The sequence below is a fragment of the Myotis daubentonii genome, chromosome 2 (assembly GCF_963259705.1).
Source record: "Myotis daubentonii chromosome 2, mMyoDau2.1, whole genome shotgun sequence".
Lineage (NCBI taxonomy): Eukaryota > Metazoa > Chordata > Mammalia > Chiroptera > Vespertilionidae > Myotis > Myotis daubentonii.
This window is the reverse complement of record NC_081841.1, coordinates 210,430,546-210,448,046: the sequence shown is the minus strand read 5'-3', so window position 1 is coordinate 210,448,046 and position 17,501 is coordinate 210,430,546. Positions and strand designations below refer to the sequence as shown.

Sequence of the window (17,501 nt, the reverse complement as noted above, 5' to 3'; positions counted from 1 at the left end):
GCTTACAAATCCTGATCCAGTGTAGCTGAATATATCTTGGCAACACTCTTGTAGTATAATAAAAAAAATATATTTTGAGCCCTAGCTGGTTTGGCTCAGTGGACAGAGCATCGGCCCTAGGACTGAAGAGTTCCAGGTTCAATTCCAGTCAAGAGCATGTACCTGTTTGCAGGCTCGATCCCCGGCCCTGATTGGTGCCCTGTGAGAGGCAATCAATTGACGTGTCTCTCTGTGCAGGAGGCAACCAATCCATATGTCTCTCTCACACGGATATTTCTCTCTGTCTCTCCCCCACCCTTCCACTCTCTCTAAAAATCAATGGAAAAATATCCTTGGGTGAGGATTAACAAAAAAAATATATATGATATATGTATTTTTTGAAAGGTGAAAGGATTAAGAAAAGAAAAACAAAAAAATGACCTCAGAGACACAGACAACAACATGGTGATTACCAGAGGGAAAGGGGTTTTGGGTGAGGTAGAAGAAAATATAGGGGGCATAAATGGTGATGGAAGGAGACTTGACATGGAGTGGTGAATACACAATACAATATACAGATAATATAAAAATTATACAAATAGAACTACCACACAACTTAGCAATCCCTCTCCTGGGTATATACCCAAAACACTCGAAATCATGTATTCACAAAGATATATGCACCCCTATGTTCATCACTGCATCATCATTCATGGTGGCCAAGACACAGAAACAACCAAAGTGCCCCACGATAGAAGACTGGACAAAGACGTGGTGCATATACACAATGGGATATTATTCAGCCATAATGATGAAATACTGCCATTTGCAACAACATGCATAGACCTTGATAACATTCTGCTAAGTGAATTGAGTCAGAAAAAGTTAAGAACTATATGATTTCAATCATGTGGGAAATAAAACTGATAACTCGTGAACACAAACAGCAGTGCAGTGATCACCAGAGGGAAGGGGATAGAGGGAGAGAAGGGAAGGGGTCCTAATAGAAGGTAACAGGAGAAGATTTGACTTTGGATGGTGGGCACACAATCAAGATACAGATTTTGTAACATAGAAACCCATACCTGAAACCTTTATGTTCACGTTGACCAATGTCACCCCAATCAATTTAATAAATATTTAAAAAAATAAAAATTCAAGAGAATTATACACATGAAACTCGCAATAAATTCAATTAAAAAATATTTGTCCCGGGTTTCCAGCAGAGCTCCTATAACTCTTGGCATCCCCTGAGTACCTGTGTTTTTCATAAAGAGCCCCTTTCCAGCATATCTGAGTTTCTGCTAATACCTCTTGGCAGGCCCTAGGTGGCTTCATGAGGGGGCCTGGTGGCCAGAAAAACCAGCCAGATGATTAGAGAAGTTGGAACTTTCAGTCCTATTTCCCAAACTCCAAGGACGATGTTTCTCTCTCATCAATGTCTCTGGCTCTCTATCCCTGTCCCTTCCTCTCTGCAAAAAATCAATAAAATATATTTAAAAAAAGAGTTTTTAAAAAACAGAGAAACTAACCTATTTTTCGTTTCCTTTATACTATAAGAGTTACGATTCATGCTGTTAGGAGAATACAGAGAAAAGTTATCATTGGAACTGGCATCTTGCTCTTCTTCTTCCTCCTCTTCATCTGTCCGAACAACTCCTTCAGAAAGGTAACCATCTTCATCTCCTTCTTCATCTAGTGCACACTGGGTAGAACCTCCCCAAGTTGCCATTGTTCTAGAGATTGAGACAAAAAAACAAGAGATCATTCTGGAGATGAGCTCAATACTTTACCACCATGTGCCAGACACTGTACCAAATATACATGTACATGCACATGTGCATGCGTGTATATAAAATCTCATTTAATCTTAGTAACTATGATATGAGTAGTATTCTAAAATATATATAGAATACATTTCTTCTGCCTTCCATAAAACAATTCTTCCAATTAAAACAGTAATCATATCCTCTAAATCAGCGGTTCTCAACCTGTGGGGCATGACCCCTTTGGGGGTCGAATGACCCTTTCACAGAAGTCGCCTAAGACCATCAGAAAACACATATATAATTACATATTGTTTTTTGTGATTAATCACTATGCTTTAATTATGTTCAATTTGTAACAATGAAATTGGGGGTCACCACAACATGAGGAACTGTATTAAAGGGTCGCAGCATTAAGAAGGTTGAGAACCACTGCTCTAAATATTTTTTCCTAAACAACCCTCAACTTTCCTTTCTTTGCGTGACAGTTTTCTAGATCAATACCATTCTTGTACAATACCATTCTCTGAATAGTGATGATCTATATCTGTGCTGTCCCATATAGTTGCCACTAGGTACATATAACCAATGAACACTTAAAATATGGCTGACATAATTGAGAAAATTTTTATTTTATTTAATTTTAACTTAGTTACCTCTATATCTAGTGACTTTCATATTGGGTACCACAATTCTAGAACCTATGTTCTAAAATCTTGATGCTTATCAAAACTATCCAAAGAACCTGAAGTATAAATGTGTGGTATTCAGAACAGAATAAAATACTAAAGATGTAGTTTGATCACTAAATATGTATGGGGACTCCACAAATAGGAAAAGTTCTTCTAAGAGGAAGAAGAGTTAGGCTTGGTGCAATGTTCCAGAAATGCCATCTGAAAATATCAAAATGTAAAGTCGCAACACATTTGAATTCCAAATTTTAGATCTGAATACTACTATATAGGTCAGGGGTGGGCAAACTTTTTGACCCGAGGTCCACAATGGGTTCTTAAACTGGACCGGAGGGCCGAAACAAAAGCATGGATGGAGTGTTTGCGTGAACTAATATAAATTCAAAGTAAACATCATTACATAAAAGGGTACGGTCTTCTTTTTCAATAGTTTTATTCATTTCAAACGGGCTAGATCTGGCCCGCAGGCCGTAGTTTGCCCACGGCTGATATAGGTAGTAATTGACTGATATTAAAGATGACCAAGTCTTTTAGAAATATTCTTGATATGAAAATTTCAAACTTAACTCCTAAAAACTAAATGTCTTATATAACAAAATGTTTTAAGATCCTTAGAAACCTTACAAATAGCAGATACTGAATCTGAGTAAAAAAAGTGCTTATTTCTGGCCTGATGGAATAGCACTACAAAGTATCAAGGTTAGAGCTTAACTAAGTTTTCTTTTTATAAGCTTAAAACTTAACTAAGAAAATAAAGGTCATACACTCAACAAAATCTACATCACCATTTGATTAAGTGTCTTAGTAATTAAAAAAAAAGTTAATGCTATGAGAACTTTGAACAGAAAGGAACTCAATTTAGTGAAACTGAGGCACCAAGGTGATACTTAAATATTATCCTCACTGCCACAACAAATTTGTACTGTGATGCAGAGGGAAAACAAGGCTGCCTATTCTACAAGCCGCAGGTATGATGATTAAAAAATGATTTAAATAGCTCTTACTTGTCGGTTCTACTTTGTTGAGGAGTGCACAGGTTTTCAGATCCATCACTTCTCAATGAAACAGCCACTGGAGATACAGTTTCAGCTATACCTTGCCTCCTCTGATGTTCAGCCATCAGAGCTTCAAGCTGCTTTCTTCTTTGTCGCAGCTCTTCCCTTAAAATTTCATGTCTTCGCATTTCTGACCACAGCTATTAATTTAAAAATTAGAGCAAAGTTAAAGTATTTGGATTTGTCTTCTCCTTAAAGGACAACAGGCTAATACTATTGTCCATACTTACAAATACTTCTATTCTCACTCTATTCTTTTTACACTGAAATATTCATGAAGGTTAAAAATAATGTTAATGATGAATAAGAAAAAACCAGGCAATCATTAATTCTTAAAGAAAACAAGTAGCACCCAAATATCAACTATTTAGAAAAAGTTATGATGTTTCCTACAAATCACATATAAATGAAAGAAAATACCAAAGGATAGGTCTTTTTAAAGCAAATGATTGCTATTTGTTGCAACTATCCTTTACATATAATTCTACCAAATATTTGCTAATAAAGACCAAGACTATTTTGAAGAGATCCCAACTTACTTTTTGAAAAAAAAAAAAAAATTTCTTTCCCCAACTAAAAGACACAAACAGGCTACATTTAAAAACATGTTTTACCGATACTGTTTCCTTCTTAAGCTGTGACTTATACAGCATGGGGAATATACAGTCAATAATGCTGTAATAACTAAGTACGGTGTCAGATGGGTACTAGACTTAACAGGATGATTACTTCATAAGGTATATAAATGTCTAATAAACTATGTTATACACCGGAACCTAATAGAATATTGTACTTAACTGTACTTGAAAAATAAATTTTAAAATAATACGTGACTTAAGACTCAAGAACAACAGGGTACATTATACAATACCTCATTATTTACTACTGAAGAATCGTCAGGCTCAAAAACAGGTTTGCTTGCATTGGTTTCATTTTCATTAATAGTTGGGGTTGAAGTAACAGCTGGTATATATTTCTTTGTGGGACAATTACCTGCACTAGTGGTTGACAGCTAAAAAAAGGATTAGAAACATTATGAGGAATTACAGCAATTATGTTAATTTCATAAAAACAGTTAATTTATTACTCCTCTAGGGTTCTAGTGACATATTTGTTATCAGACCTCAACTGCTATCATGATTCAAAGAAAATCTGACATAATAAAAAAGCACAGACTAAAGCTAATGAGTAGTAACCAACCTTCAGAAACGAGAGAGATAAGATAGATAAAACATTACTGTGGAAAATTTCATATACTCAACCCAACTCAGCTATGTATTCCTCTGGGCATTGTTTAGATTGGGGATAAGGACAAAGGGATTAAAGTGGAAAAGGTAACAATCTAGAAAATAAATTGTTACATTAGAATTATCATTTGATGTTGTTTCCCTTTCTTTAAAAATAATACCTGACTGAAGAATAAACTTAACCAATAAATTTTAGGGAGAAAAAAAAATCTCAAAAAGAATTGGTATTTCCTTCCCATATTAACCCTACCCCTATTACCTGACATGGTCAAAAATTGTTCATTTTCTGTTCAATATCAAAGACCTAAGCATGGGATACTATTAATAAGCAAAGGTATATATAGTTAATATTCAAACTAAAAACAAAACATTTTAATTTCCTTAGATAACACATGATGGCTTAAGGGCTTTATTATATAATTTTAGGCCATTAAAGATGGAAATGGTAGTCCCTGAACTGCAAAGCTAAAATCAGAATATTTTATTCTATTTTTTAATTCTTATTGAAGGTTTGTAGAAAAACTACTCTTTGGGTTTTATTTAACTCATTTACAAAATATATTGCCCTGACCGGTTTGGCTCAGTGGATAGAGCGTCGGCCTGCGGACTGAAGGGTCCCGGGTTCGATTCCAGTCAAGGGCATATACTTTGGTTGTGGGCACATCCCCAGTAGGGGGTGTGCAGGAGGCAGCTGATCGATGTTTCTCTCTCATCGATGTTTCTAACTCTCTATCCCTCTCCCTTCCTCTCTGTAAAAAAAAAATCAATAAAATATATTATGTATATATATGTATATATATATATACATATATATATTTGCTAGATTTTCTGGTACATAGTCATAGTACATGTGAGTATGGTTCATTTTCTTTCTTTCTTTCCGAGTCTTTGGCATTTTACTTCATCCTGATTTTGTTTTTCACTAGCTAAATGTAAAGAGTGATCTCTTTGAAATTCAGTGGAACTAGAAATGTGAAACCAGAGTATTTTAATAGTTACATTCATGTTTTGAAACTCTAGCTAGCTAACCCAACAAGTGAAAGAATGAAAATAATCTGTCAATTCCTTAGTGGTATCTTTCAGTATAGATGTGTATCCCTAAAACAGTTCATTAGTTCAACCATTTCATTAATCATAAAATTAACAGAAATAAATCTATCATATCAGTACTAGAAAGAGTACTTTCAATTGACACTGGGTTTTAGACATCTTTTTCTAAAGAGAGAAATTTCCTAATTACCTGTAGGTCAGGACATGCCTTTTGCAATGCTTGAATTTTCTCTTGAATCTTAATCAGTTTCTTTCTTTCTTCCTGCAACTGTTTGAGCTCTCTCTGTTGCTGCTGTAGTTTGGCCTCATAAAATTTCTCTCTGTAATTAAATTGACATTATATTTTGGACTCCAGTAAATCTGATAACATTAAGCATTATGTAATACAGTATACCCAGCCGAGTACTTTCTCTATAACAGGCACTGATTTTTTACTAAATGAAGGCTTAACATACCTTGCCTTTTCATTTACTCCTGCATCTTTCTGTGTTTTATTGGCATTTCCTCTATTGTTATTCGCATTTTGTTTGGTGCCTTCTTCTGCTGGGTAGAAATCATCCAAATGTGAAGTACTGGCAGAGATAACTCCTTGATCTGCTGCATCATCATCCTAAAAACACGTCATTATATTAAAATAATCTTGACAAATCTAATTCATACCTTAGTAATTACCACTAGTCAATCAAAGTCATATAAGAAAAATTAGAGAAGTAGAGAAAGCAGTAGAGAACACTGAAGTTCATTCTCTACCATGGCAAGAAATGGAGTACTGAAACTAAAAATAGTACATTAAATATCTGCACTGCCTATTATCCAGTAATGACAAATACTAAGTTGCCTTTTGTTATTTTGACCAAATACTGAGCTATCAAAGAATATGAAGATAAAAAATATACTACTGGAACTGCAAACTCCGGAATATTAATTTTTCTTAAGATTTAACTTTTACATTAACAATATCAAATAATCAATGTCCATTGTCACTTGCTTACATAAAATTTTCCCTTTCCTCATGGCTTTGGTCTGCCAAACAAGTGTCAATGGCTTGGAATACAAAAACTAATGAGAATATACCATTTTAAATTAGTAATCACTCCTGGCAATACAAATGAAGTTACTATCTTCCTAACAGATCCATATTTTATTGAAATCAATGTACTTATTAAAAGATTTGGGGGGTAATGCTCACAGCTCTTTTTGAATTTGTCTAGCTGGCAGGTCTTCTATTTTTTTACCGGAAGGCCCTCAAAAAAAAAGGGGTGGGGGGTGGGAAGTGGATGGCCAGGGAGAGGTCAATGGGGAAAAAAGGAGACATATGTAATAAACAATGAAGAATTTCTTTAAAAAAAAAAAAAAAAGGTTTGGGGTGAACTACTGCATTTTTCTTAAAAATATTTAATCCTAGCCCAGTGAGTGTGGCTAAGTGGTTAGCATTAACCTATGAACTAGGAAGTCATGGTTCAATTCCAGGTCAGGGCACACTGATGATTCTATATCTTTCTACCTCTCCCTTCCTCTCTGAAATCAATAAAAGTATATTAAATTTTTTTTAACTCTATATATTTTATATTTACTCATGCTTTCTTGGAAGCCCTCAACTAAAACTTTAACCTTTGCAAATATTCTAATAAAACCTTAAAAAGTTAGAGATAACTTAGTTATAAAAGCACTGAATCAATTTTAAGTTTATAGATAGTGTTATTCTGGTCTTTGCTATCTAAAAACAAACCTAATTACTATTATGGAGAGGAAGATTAGAAAGTAACTGGGTTGGGACTCAGGAATAAACAAACTAGATCATGAGACATTTTGTGATAATAAAAAGTGGAAAAATTAAAGTATGAGAAAAGATACAAAATAACTGCATGATGTTTTAGATGGTAGTATGAAAGTGCCTGAACTTAAATGATATACCTCAAACACTAAAACAAAGAAGTATTGTGTTGACACACATTCATCAAATTAAGGAACTAAAAAAGATGGCCATCTGGAGACTCTAGGACACATAAGGTTTCATAAGGGCCATGTAAGTTGTCCAAGCTAATCTAATCAAGAATAATAATAATACCTTTAGATGCTCACAACTATGTAACTGTTCAGACCATCCCCTGAGTTTCTTGGGAAAGACAATACAAGTAAAGATATAAGAACATGAAGAGTACCTTAGATAAAATAAGTATAATTTAGCAATCATTTTTTCATATATATATTTATATATTTTAGAGGCCTGGTGCACGGAATTTGTGCGCAGGCCAGACTGAAGGACTGAAGGACCCCACCAGTGCACAATCGGGGCTGGGAAGGAACATGGATGGTTGGCCAGCTGGGGAGGGACCGCAGGAGGGCTCCAGGGCGTGTTCAGCCCATCTCATTCAGTACTGATTGGCCAGACCCCAGCAGCAAGCTAACTACTGGTTGGAGAGTCTGCTCCCTGGTGGTCAGTGCACGTCATAGAGAGCGGTTGAGCGGCCTTAGCATATCATTAGCATATTACGCTTTGATTGGTGGTTGAATGGCCGACTGGATACTTAGCATATTAGGCTTTTATTAGGATATTTTCAATTGATTTTTTTAGAGAGAGTGGAAGGGAGAGGGAGAGAGAAACATAGATGTGAAAGAGAAACATTGATATTCATTAGTTGCCTCCCATATGCACCACAACCTGGGTATGTGCCCTAACTGGAATCGAACCAGCAACCTTCCAATGCATGGGACCACATTCAACCAACTGAGCTACACTGCCAGGACCAATCATTTTTTTCAATTGCTTCTTTCAGAAGGAGACCCCTTATTCCCTCTGGGTTGCAGTTTTCTCATTTCTCATATATACTTTAGGTCTAGGAAATCACTAAAGCAATATAAGCCTGATTCATCTATAAGCCACCAAGTTATCATTTCTGCTCTGTTATTCCCACTGTGGGTAATACATTTGAAGAAAGAGGTCTTATAAAAAAGGGAAAGTAATTAACAAGTACAATGATTGTAAGAAAGCACAACCTATTATTGTTATTTGCTTTAGAAGCTGTTTTAATTTTTTCTAATGCGAATATTGTCATATAATCAAAGTTCAAAAACTAAAAAAGACATTTAGAAAATTCTTTTTCCATCTCTGTCCCCAACTGACTTCATTCTCCATAGGTAACCAATGTTATCAGTTTATGTACCCAACACACATAATTTGTATAAGCAAAAATATTTACATGTGTATATGTACACTTACATGTGTTTGTATACATGTGTTTACACAAAAGCCTTTCTTTATTAGGGAAAACTTGGAAAAAGCCAAAATCCAATTCCAATAATGGTTAAGCTATAGTGTATCAATATAAAAAAATGTAATCAAGGGTGTGAGAAAAAGGACTCATACACCATTGCTTAGATATCAATTAATAGAGCCACTTTGGAAAGCAGTTAAGCAGTGTCCATTAAAATTGATATGTGCATAAAATCTAACATAGCAATTCCACTTCTTATATACTCTTGAAAAACACAAATGCAGCAAGTGGCTCAGTTAGTTAGAATGTTATCCTAAACACTGAAAAGGTTGAAGGGGTTTGATTCCAGTCAGGAGCATATGGGAGGCAACTTATCAATCTCAATAAATCTCTCTCACAAATCAATAAAAAAATATATATTCTTGGAATGCACAAAGAGAGTTGGGCAAGAATATTCACTGGAATATTCCAAGTAGTAAAAAACTAGAAACAACAAAAGTATACATCACTAGGAGTCAGATTAACTAAATTAAGGTCTGTTAATACTACAGAGAACTCTGTTGCAGCTAATAAGAGGTGTATTTAATATATACCACAAACACACACATACATATGCAGTATGATTTATATTTTATAATTACTTTTCTATATAATATTTCACAATTATTTATCTGTAATTATATAGGACTATATATGCTAATATGAAAAGTTCTCCAAGACATTGTGAAGTGGGAAAAAAAGCAAACTGTAAATAATACTTATATGTAGAATCTAAAAAACAAAATAAAAGAACAAACAAAACAGAAATGAATTCAAAGATACAGAGAACAAACTGATAGTCACCAGATGGGAGGGGAGATTGGGGTCATGGGTGAAAAGGATTAAATAAGTGCAGACTGGCAGTTACAAAAGTAGTCACAAGAATATAAATAAAGTACAGCATAGGAAATATAGTCAATAATATTATAATAATTACATATAATATTAGATGGGTACTAGACTTATTGAGCTGATCACTTCATAAAATATGCCTAATCATTATTCTGTACAGTTGAAACTAATATAATATTGTATGTCAACAGTAGTTAAAAACTAAATTTAAGTGCCAAACATCTAAAGCTGGCATATAGCAAGAACTTAATACATAAATATGTAATAGTATAATTATGCCATGTAATTGTCAAAATATATAAATTTTATCTTATAAGACTGTACTATTTGACAAGTAGTTTTTTAAAAACCAAGCAGTACTTGCCTGTACCATAGCAACAAGATCTTGCAATTGCCTAAGTTTCTGTTTTGCAGCCATAAGTCTATTGATCTTCTGTTCAAATTCAGCATCCTCTGGAGCCTCATCAGCCACACTGCTCCTTTGACTAGACAATGAAGCTCCACTAGCACCCTCATCTTCTGCTTCTTCCTCCTCATCATCATCTTCACCTTGTGCAACATGAATCCCCTGTTCTCCTTCTCTATTATATCGACAATCTGCTGAAAACAGGTATCATTGAAATCCGTAATTTCATAAACTTGAGTACTAATGAAAGAAAAATCTACTTCCCAAGAACAATATGGCAATAATTTCTGTGAGTAGAGTCAATCATACCTAAAGAAGGAGGCATGTTTAAAGCCCTTATGTTGGCAGCAGATCTGTTGTTAATTTCACAATTAGAATGAACTGCTCTGCCATCTCTATTATTAGAAACACACTGTGCATTGGAATTACTGTTTACTTCATTCCAGGTGGCAGCTACTTGGGGATTTCTAAAAAAAGAAAACAGCTTAGTTATTTAAGGTAAAAATAATAATAATAACAACAACAACAACAACCAAGGTTTAGAACTGCTGATAAAGTACTTCCAAACTATGAACACCATTGTTTTTCCACATTTAAATTCATACTATGAATAATTGGTTCTTGCTTTTCATTAACTTCTACAATTTAGAAACTTAAAACATTTGAAAAAACAAAATTATACCTTAAAATTAAAGAGGTAGAAAAATGCTAATTTAGATACTTCTTGTAATTTACTTGCATTTGATCTAACAAATAGCAAATTTACTAAACTACTATACTCAACTCTTCCCTATTTTTTACACAAGGCAATTAAGATTACACTGACCAAAACAGCAGATTTACAGGAGAAAAGTCAAATAAAAGTTCTTACCGAATGTTAGTAACAGGCTCAGAATTTTCATGCTCAGAATCATATTCTGACTCTTCAGTTTCTTCATCTTTTGTGTTTTCATTTACAGCATCTGTCATCATATCTGATGTTTGTTCATAATAATGAACTAATTCTCTTAGTTCATTCAATCTCTTCCGAACTTCATTTAACTTCCTGATAAACAATACATATATATATAATATTAATAACTATTTTAGCAAAGTAAAACATGCATTATTTTCATGTAATAGCAGCCAACACAAACAAAACTTAAGTCTAGTCAAATATCTAGGGGCTATGCCTATAAATAATTTAATTTCAAGTATAGTCTACTCAAAATCTCATCCCTTTATATTTTTCATGCTGTGTTAGGGACAAAAGCATTTTAAAGAGTTCCAAGTGTTCATTTTAAGCAGGTATGCATGTTAACAGCTTAAAACTCAATGTCAGAAATATTCCTAGATTTCTTAATATGTATCCAAAATGAGAAGTACAAAACAATTTGAATACTAGCTCTCAGGCAAATCAGGTATGCAAGCATTATTGAGCATTTGCAGATGGTTCCTATAACACAGAAATCTATAAAGTATGTCATATGTTTACCAAAAAATGACCAGCTTAAGTTTTTATTAAGTGCCAGGAGGCATGCCAATGCTTTTTAATCCTTAAAACACCTCTGTGAACAAGTATATTATTATCCCTATTTCGCAGATGAAGAAACAGAGGTTAAATGAGAGTAAGTTATTTGTCCACAGTCATAGAGCCTTGAAAGACACACATACAGAGCTATTTGATTATAAAGCCAGCTTCTAAACCACTTGATTATTTTAACTGTAGTTCAGCTGTTTCTAATTCTTTATTTGAAAACTGGAATACATTTGCTCATAGAAATGATCTGTATTACAATGTCACATACCTCTTGGAAAGCCTAAAGATTGCTCATATAACACCCAGACACACTTGTACTACCATATCACTTAAGAATGTTTATCATATTAAATAAACCCAGCACTTATCCCCATTATCTCTAATCTATTTAACAATATCTGTAAAAGTGTTTTACTGGAGTTTTTCAGTTGGATTTAGATGGCCTTCATTTTCACTCTCATTCTGAGAAACCAGAGAAACGGCAGGGTAAGGAACTGATGACGGGAGGCTATTGGATTCTCCATTGACAACAGGAGCAGAGGGAGCTGAAGTTGTACTTCTTTGGTCCACACTCCTTTGTGGAGAGGCTGAAGAAGGCACAACTACACACATACAAAAAAAAGTTACCAAAAACAAATATGGCACCAAACATTTATTTATAGTTTGTTTGGATGTAGAAAAATAAAAAGTAGAAGTCATTAACATCTTAAATTCTGCATAAATTTTAGAAACTTAATAATATTAACATCCAGACCACTTATAAACATGATGCTCAACCAAATATAGTTAAAACAGAAAGAAGAACGAAAGACAAGATGGAAATTGACAAGAACTGTGATATTCTACCTTTAAAAAGAACAGTATTCCTTGTTAAAGCCCCTGATAAACTTGTTTCTGGGTTAAGTTCATCAAGGCCACTGTGTATGATGTGCAATACATCGTCCACAAATCTTTATAAAGCAGCCCTAGCATAGTATGTCCTTAAAAGACTACCAAATCCATAGCTCAGAGGAAATTACATCCGGTCTCCAAGACAAAACTTTCCTTATTCGAAAAAATAAAGCAAAATTGTTAAAGTGACTTTGGTATATCCATACTATGAAATACTACTTGGCAATAAAACTTTCAAATTAATGATAGCTCATCCTCTGTAGTCCTTTAACCATTACATTTTAATTATTTTTCTGTTCACACAGATCAGACAAAGGTTATCTTATGCCTTCAAGGGCAGTAAATGAAGATGATGAATTTCTGTACTTCTCTGTCTTCCACCACTTTAAAACTATTGGCATTTGTCTCTCACAGCAACATCACTACTTGTTGCCTACATTATCAACTGCTAGAGCTGCTTTCCAGTAGTCTCTTCACTCTATTCCTGGGCTGCTCTACCTTTGCTGCTGCTTTGCAGTTTTCCAGTGGGGAGAAAATGACTTTTTGGCATCATCAGTAAGCAGTGTGCTACTTTCCCATGTGAATAACACTGATCACAAGGCCTTAAATACAACTTTCAAATGTTAAGGTTTTCTTAGTTGTGTTAATCTGTTTAGGAAGGATAAGTGTTGGGATTAGTTTATACTCTAGCAGACTAACAGAGGTCAGGGAAAAGGAGTATGTTTCAGGGTAGAAATACTAAGCTTCTTCTGAACTTGGCAAAGAGAAGAAACAGGGACCTCAGAAATATTTCTATGCCTTGTTTTTTCTTTAGTAAGAGAACAGCTGGAATGCTAAAGAATAATGACCAACTGAGCCTGACTCTATTGACTCCATTTCTAATGCTAGAGCTCCTACTACTGTTTGGGCAAAAGGCAGGAACCAGGCTTGTGAAGATGAGGATAGAAAATGAAAAATTAGCAACTATATTTTAGACAGAGGCAAGTAGAACATCTGCAAAGCAGAAAAGACAGTTTCTATAGTATAACTAGGATGATTACTGCCTTTCCTGTTCCCACATGAGATGACTAGTCACATATTTTTTAAAAGGATGTTTTGGGATTTCTGCATTGAACTATATGTACTATATAAAAATTTTTTATATCTCACTTTTTTTGGTATAAATACTTTCATGTTTTTAAACCAAGTATTAATTTGGATTAGTTTTTAAGGGAAAATTTTGAATATGTTAAAATTGCAGTATTATTATGTCTAAGCACCTAATTACCTTCGACTTTTCCCTTAAATTCACCCAATTTTCAAGGCCTAACTTTATCCTTTCCCTCTTCTGAATTATAGAACAGATCTGACATCTATTTGGCTTTAATCATACTGCCTTATTACTTAAAAGCTTTTCACATGCAAGTTCATCTCCCCACAAAAAAACTATAATTTTCTTGAGGAACTATGTGTTCATTCACTCACCAAATTATTTACTAAGGAACTACTTATATGCTGCCATTATACTTATGTGTTTTCTACCTAATAGCACTAAGCCAGATTACATACTTACATGATGAATTGTTGAGATGTTGATCTCGAAGTGTATGAAGTTCTCCAAGCAGTTTGTCCATTTTTTGTTTCTTCTCCTGTAATACTCTCATTTTGCTAAAAAGTTGAACTTTCTCATCAGGCAAATGTTCTGAAACTGCTGGATTCCTGCTCTGGGAAACCTCCCGAGTTAATGAAAGACTTTCTGCCTGTCTCCTATTATCTGGAACAGGTAGAGGCTTATAAAAAAAAGAGAAGAAAAATAAAGACTAAGGTAATTAAAGGTTGCATTCTCATTTTTAAAAGGCATAAAAATTCTTCAAGAGTGCCCTAGCTGGTTTGGCTCAGTGGATAGAGCATCAGCCTGCAAATTGAAGGGTCTGGGTTTGATTCTGGTCAAGGGCATATGCCCAGGTTGCAGGCTTGATCCCCAGTAGAAAGTGTGCAGGAGGTAGCTGATCAATGATTCTCTCTCATCATTAATGATCCTATCTCTCTCTCCCTCTCTTAAATCAATAAAAATATATAAAAAATAAATATTCTTCCTGAGAGATATATATTTGCCTAGGTTGTATGGTGGGTAAGTATATGCCTTTCTTATTCCTAAATTGCATAGTGCTTCCTTTTGTGTCAATATAACATATAGTTTTATAGACACACAATGACTACACAGTGCCATACTTTATACAAAATAAGCCTTATCAATCCCTCTCTTACCACCACCATAAACTTTTAATTTTTTAAACCTATCAAAGTCTTTCCTACCACTTCTTTCCTATGTTCCTCTATTTAAAATAAAGTATGAAACCTTTCAAAAATCCATTAAGACTTAGGGAATCATATCCTATATAATAAAAAGGTAATATGCAAACTGACTCTAACGGTGGATCGGCCGATGGCTATGATATGCACTGACCACCAGGGGTCAGACGTTCAATGTAAAAGCTTCCCCTTGGTGGTCAGTGCGCTCCCACAAGGGGAGCTCCAGTCAGCCACAAGCCGGGCTAATGGCTGCAAGTACAGCGGCGGTGGCGGGAGCCTCTCCCTCCTCTTTGGCAGCGCTAAGGATGTCTGACTGATGGCTTAGGCCCATCCCCGAGGAGCAGACCTAAGCCATCAGTCGGACATCCCCCGAGTGCTCCTGGGCTGCTGGGCCCCAGGGAGCAGACCTAAACTGGCAGGTGGACATCTCCCAAGGAGTCCCAGACTGAGAGAGGGTGCAGGCCGGGCTGAAGGACACTCCCCCTCCCACCCATTCCCCCCCCCCCCCCCGCCAAGTGCATGAATTTTCGTGCACTGGACCTCTAGTATTGAATAAATGCCATTGAGCTCAGTCAAATTTTACTGTTTTGCCACATTTGCATCAATTTCTTTTTTAAAGAGAACTATAACCTCATAAATACAGCTAAAACTATATACATAAAAACACCCAACCCCATAACTCTCTCCAAAGATATTAACATGCTTTTAATATGTAATACCTATGTATGTACTCATATAAACTTATTAGTCCATTTTCCTGTTCATGGATGAACATTTAGGTTGCTCTTTATTTTTATGCTATTAACAATGCTGCATAAACATTCTTATACATAACATGTCTCCTTGTGAACATAGAATTTCTTAAGGTGGGACATTGCAGGATTCCTGGAAAGTATGTATTAGATATTGCTAAATAACTCCCCAAAGTGTTTGGGCCATATTCTTTTATTTTTAGTTGTTCAGCAGACAGGTGATTGTGCATCTTCAATCATACTCAATTCCACTGGAGAGGTATTAATTCACCTTTCTTACTCAAGGCCCACAGCCTGAAAAGTTTGCATTTACATAATTATTTTAAAAGGTCAATAAATTATGAACTTATTAACTCCGAAATTAAACTTAAGAACTTTCTTAAAATTGTTAGAAATTATTACAAGGACACAGATTCAAAGAAAACAAGTTTAAAGATTGTGATCATTTATCTTTGAGAGGCAAAAAGAACGTGTTATTGAGTAGCACACAAAGGGAAAATTTCACTAATCACTTCATTCAAAATAGATTTTCCTTTAATTTATTGTTTTTCAAAGTATAGTCCCTAGACTACAAGCACTAGCACACATGGAAAAAACCCACTCTAAATGTATGAATCATAATTGTAAAGGTGTGAAGAATCCTACTGAATAGAAATCTACATTATTTTAACAATCGTATCAGATAATACTTATGCTCAATAAGGTTTGAACTCCACTGTTTTAAGTAATGAGACTTTAAACTCAACTACCGTGAAAAAATTGTTACCTGAGAATCACGAAGCTGATTATGAAAATGCTGAATTAAATCATTCAATTCTTCATTTAGTTCAGATGTGATACTAACTCCAGATAGACTTCCTGTAGTTTCTGTTACAACTGGAAAGAAAAATTAAGAACTATTAATTAAAGCAAATAAATACACCACCTTAATTTATGAGAAACTAAAAATAAATTTTGGGGAAACAGGACTTAAAAAAACATCCACTAACATAATTTGAAACTAGTTAACCCTGATTTATCTGTCAACCAATCATTTTATCATTTCCATCTAATCTGAAAATAAAGGGAAAATGACAAAACTCTAAGATAGTGGTTCATCTTTTTCTGTCCCAACATTTGAGGAGGAATACTTTTACATCCTAATTAAGAACAGTGACTGAATGGAGGATGGGGACAGGTCTAGCAGACTGGGTCAAGGCTGTGTTAGGGAAAGTACTTGGCTGAAAAAGAACAGCTGATTCTGATAGGTCTCAAGTCCCATCTCCACTAACAAATGACGCTCTAGTTCAGGGGCTAGCAAACTTTCTTCAAAATACAGACAGTATTAAATATGTTAAGCTCTATAGAAATACAATTTTTGTTTCAACTACTCAACCCTGCCATTATAGGGCAAAAGTAACCACAGAAAATACATGAACAAATGGGCATGGCTGTATTCCATGAAACTTTATTGCAGGTAGTGGGCCAAATCGAGTTGGCCATCATTTGCTGACCCCTGCAATAGAACAGATAATTTATTGAACTAACTGCTTGTGCTACTAGTCATACTAAAAAACCGTAGTTTTTATCTTCCTTCCTAAGGCAGTATTCTGATGACAATTTTGATAACGGTTGGTGCTCTACTATCCAGCCACCCCATGCTTATCCTAGCTCTAAATGAGACACTGGCTATAAACTGTTTCTGTTTAAAAGGAAAATACTAGCTTTTACTATTGAGAAATTTGAATTTCAGGGCTGGAGAGAATC

The 17,501-nt window shown here is 34.8% G+C and overlaps 1 protein-coding gene and 1 pseudogene across 26 annotated transcripts in view; one reads left to right on the top strand and one right to left on the bottom strand.

Annotated features, from left to right (window-relative positions):
* The window catches only part of PCM1 (pericentriolar material 1), a 96,347-nt gene that overhangs the window by 49,118 nt on the left and 29,728 nt on the right, over positions 1-17,501 (bottom strand). For 18 of the 26 annotated variants that reach the window (XM_059685580.1, XM_059685588.1, XM_059685594.1 and 15 more), the window contains 11 exons: positions 16,522-16,631; positions 14,264-14,480; positions 12,236-12,422; positions 11,173-11,346; positions 10,611-10,768; positions 10,260-10,495; positions 6,245-6,399; positions 5,980-6,109; positions 4,364-4,504; positions 3,442-3,632; positions 1,512-1,715 (listed from right to left, as the gene is read on the bottom strand). In XM_059685580.1, the coding sequence (XP_059541563.1) occupies positions 1,512-1,715; positions 3,442-3,632; positions 4,364-4,504; positions 5,980-6,109; positions 6,245-6,399; positions 10,260-10,495; positions 10,611-10,768; positions 11,173-11,346; positions 12,236-12,422; positions 14,264-14,480; positions 16,522-16,631 (1,903 nt within the window). The remainder of the gene's footprint in view (positions 1-1,511; positions 1,716-3,441; positions 3,633-4,363; positions 4,505-5,979; positions 6,110-6,244; positions 6,400-10,259; positions 10,496-10,610; positions 10,769-11,172; positions 11,347-12,235; positions 12,423-14,263; positions 14,481-16,521; positions 16,632-17,501) is intronic. The other 8 variants (XM_059685587.1, XM_059685589.1, XM_059685595.1 and 5 more) reach the window with 1 other exon arrangement.
* LOC132228966 (U7 small nuclear RNA) lies at positions 6,969-7,036 on the top strand (annotated as a pseudogene).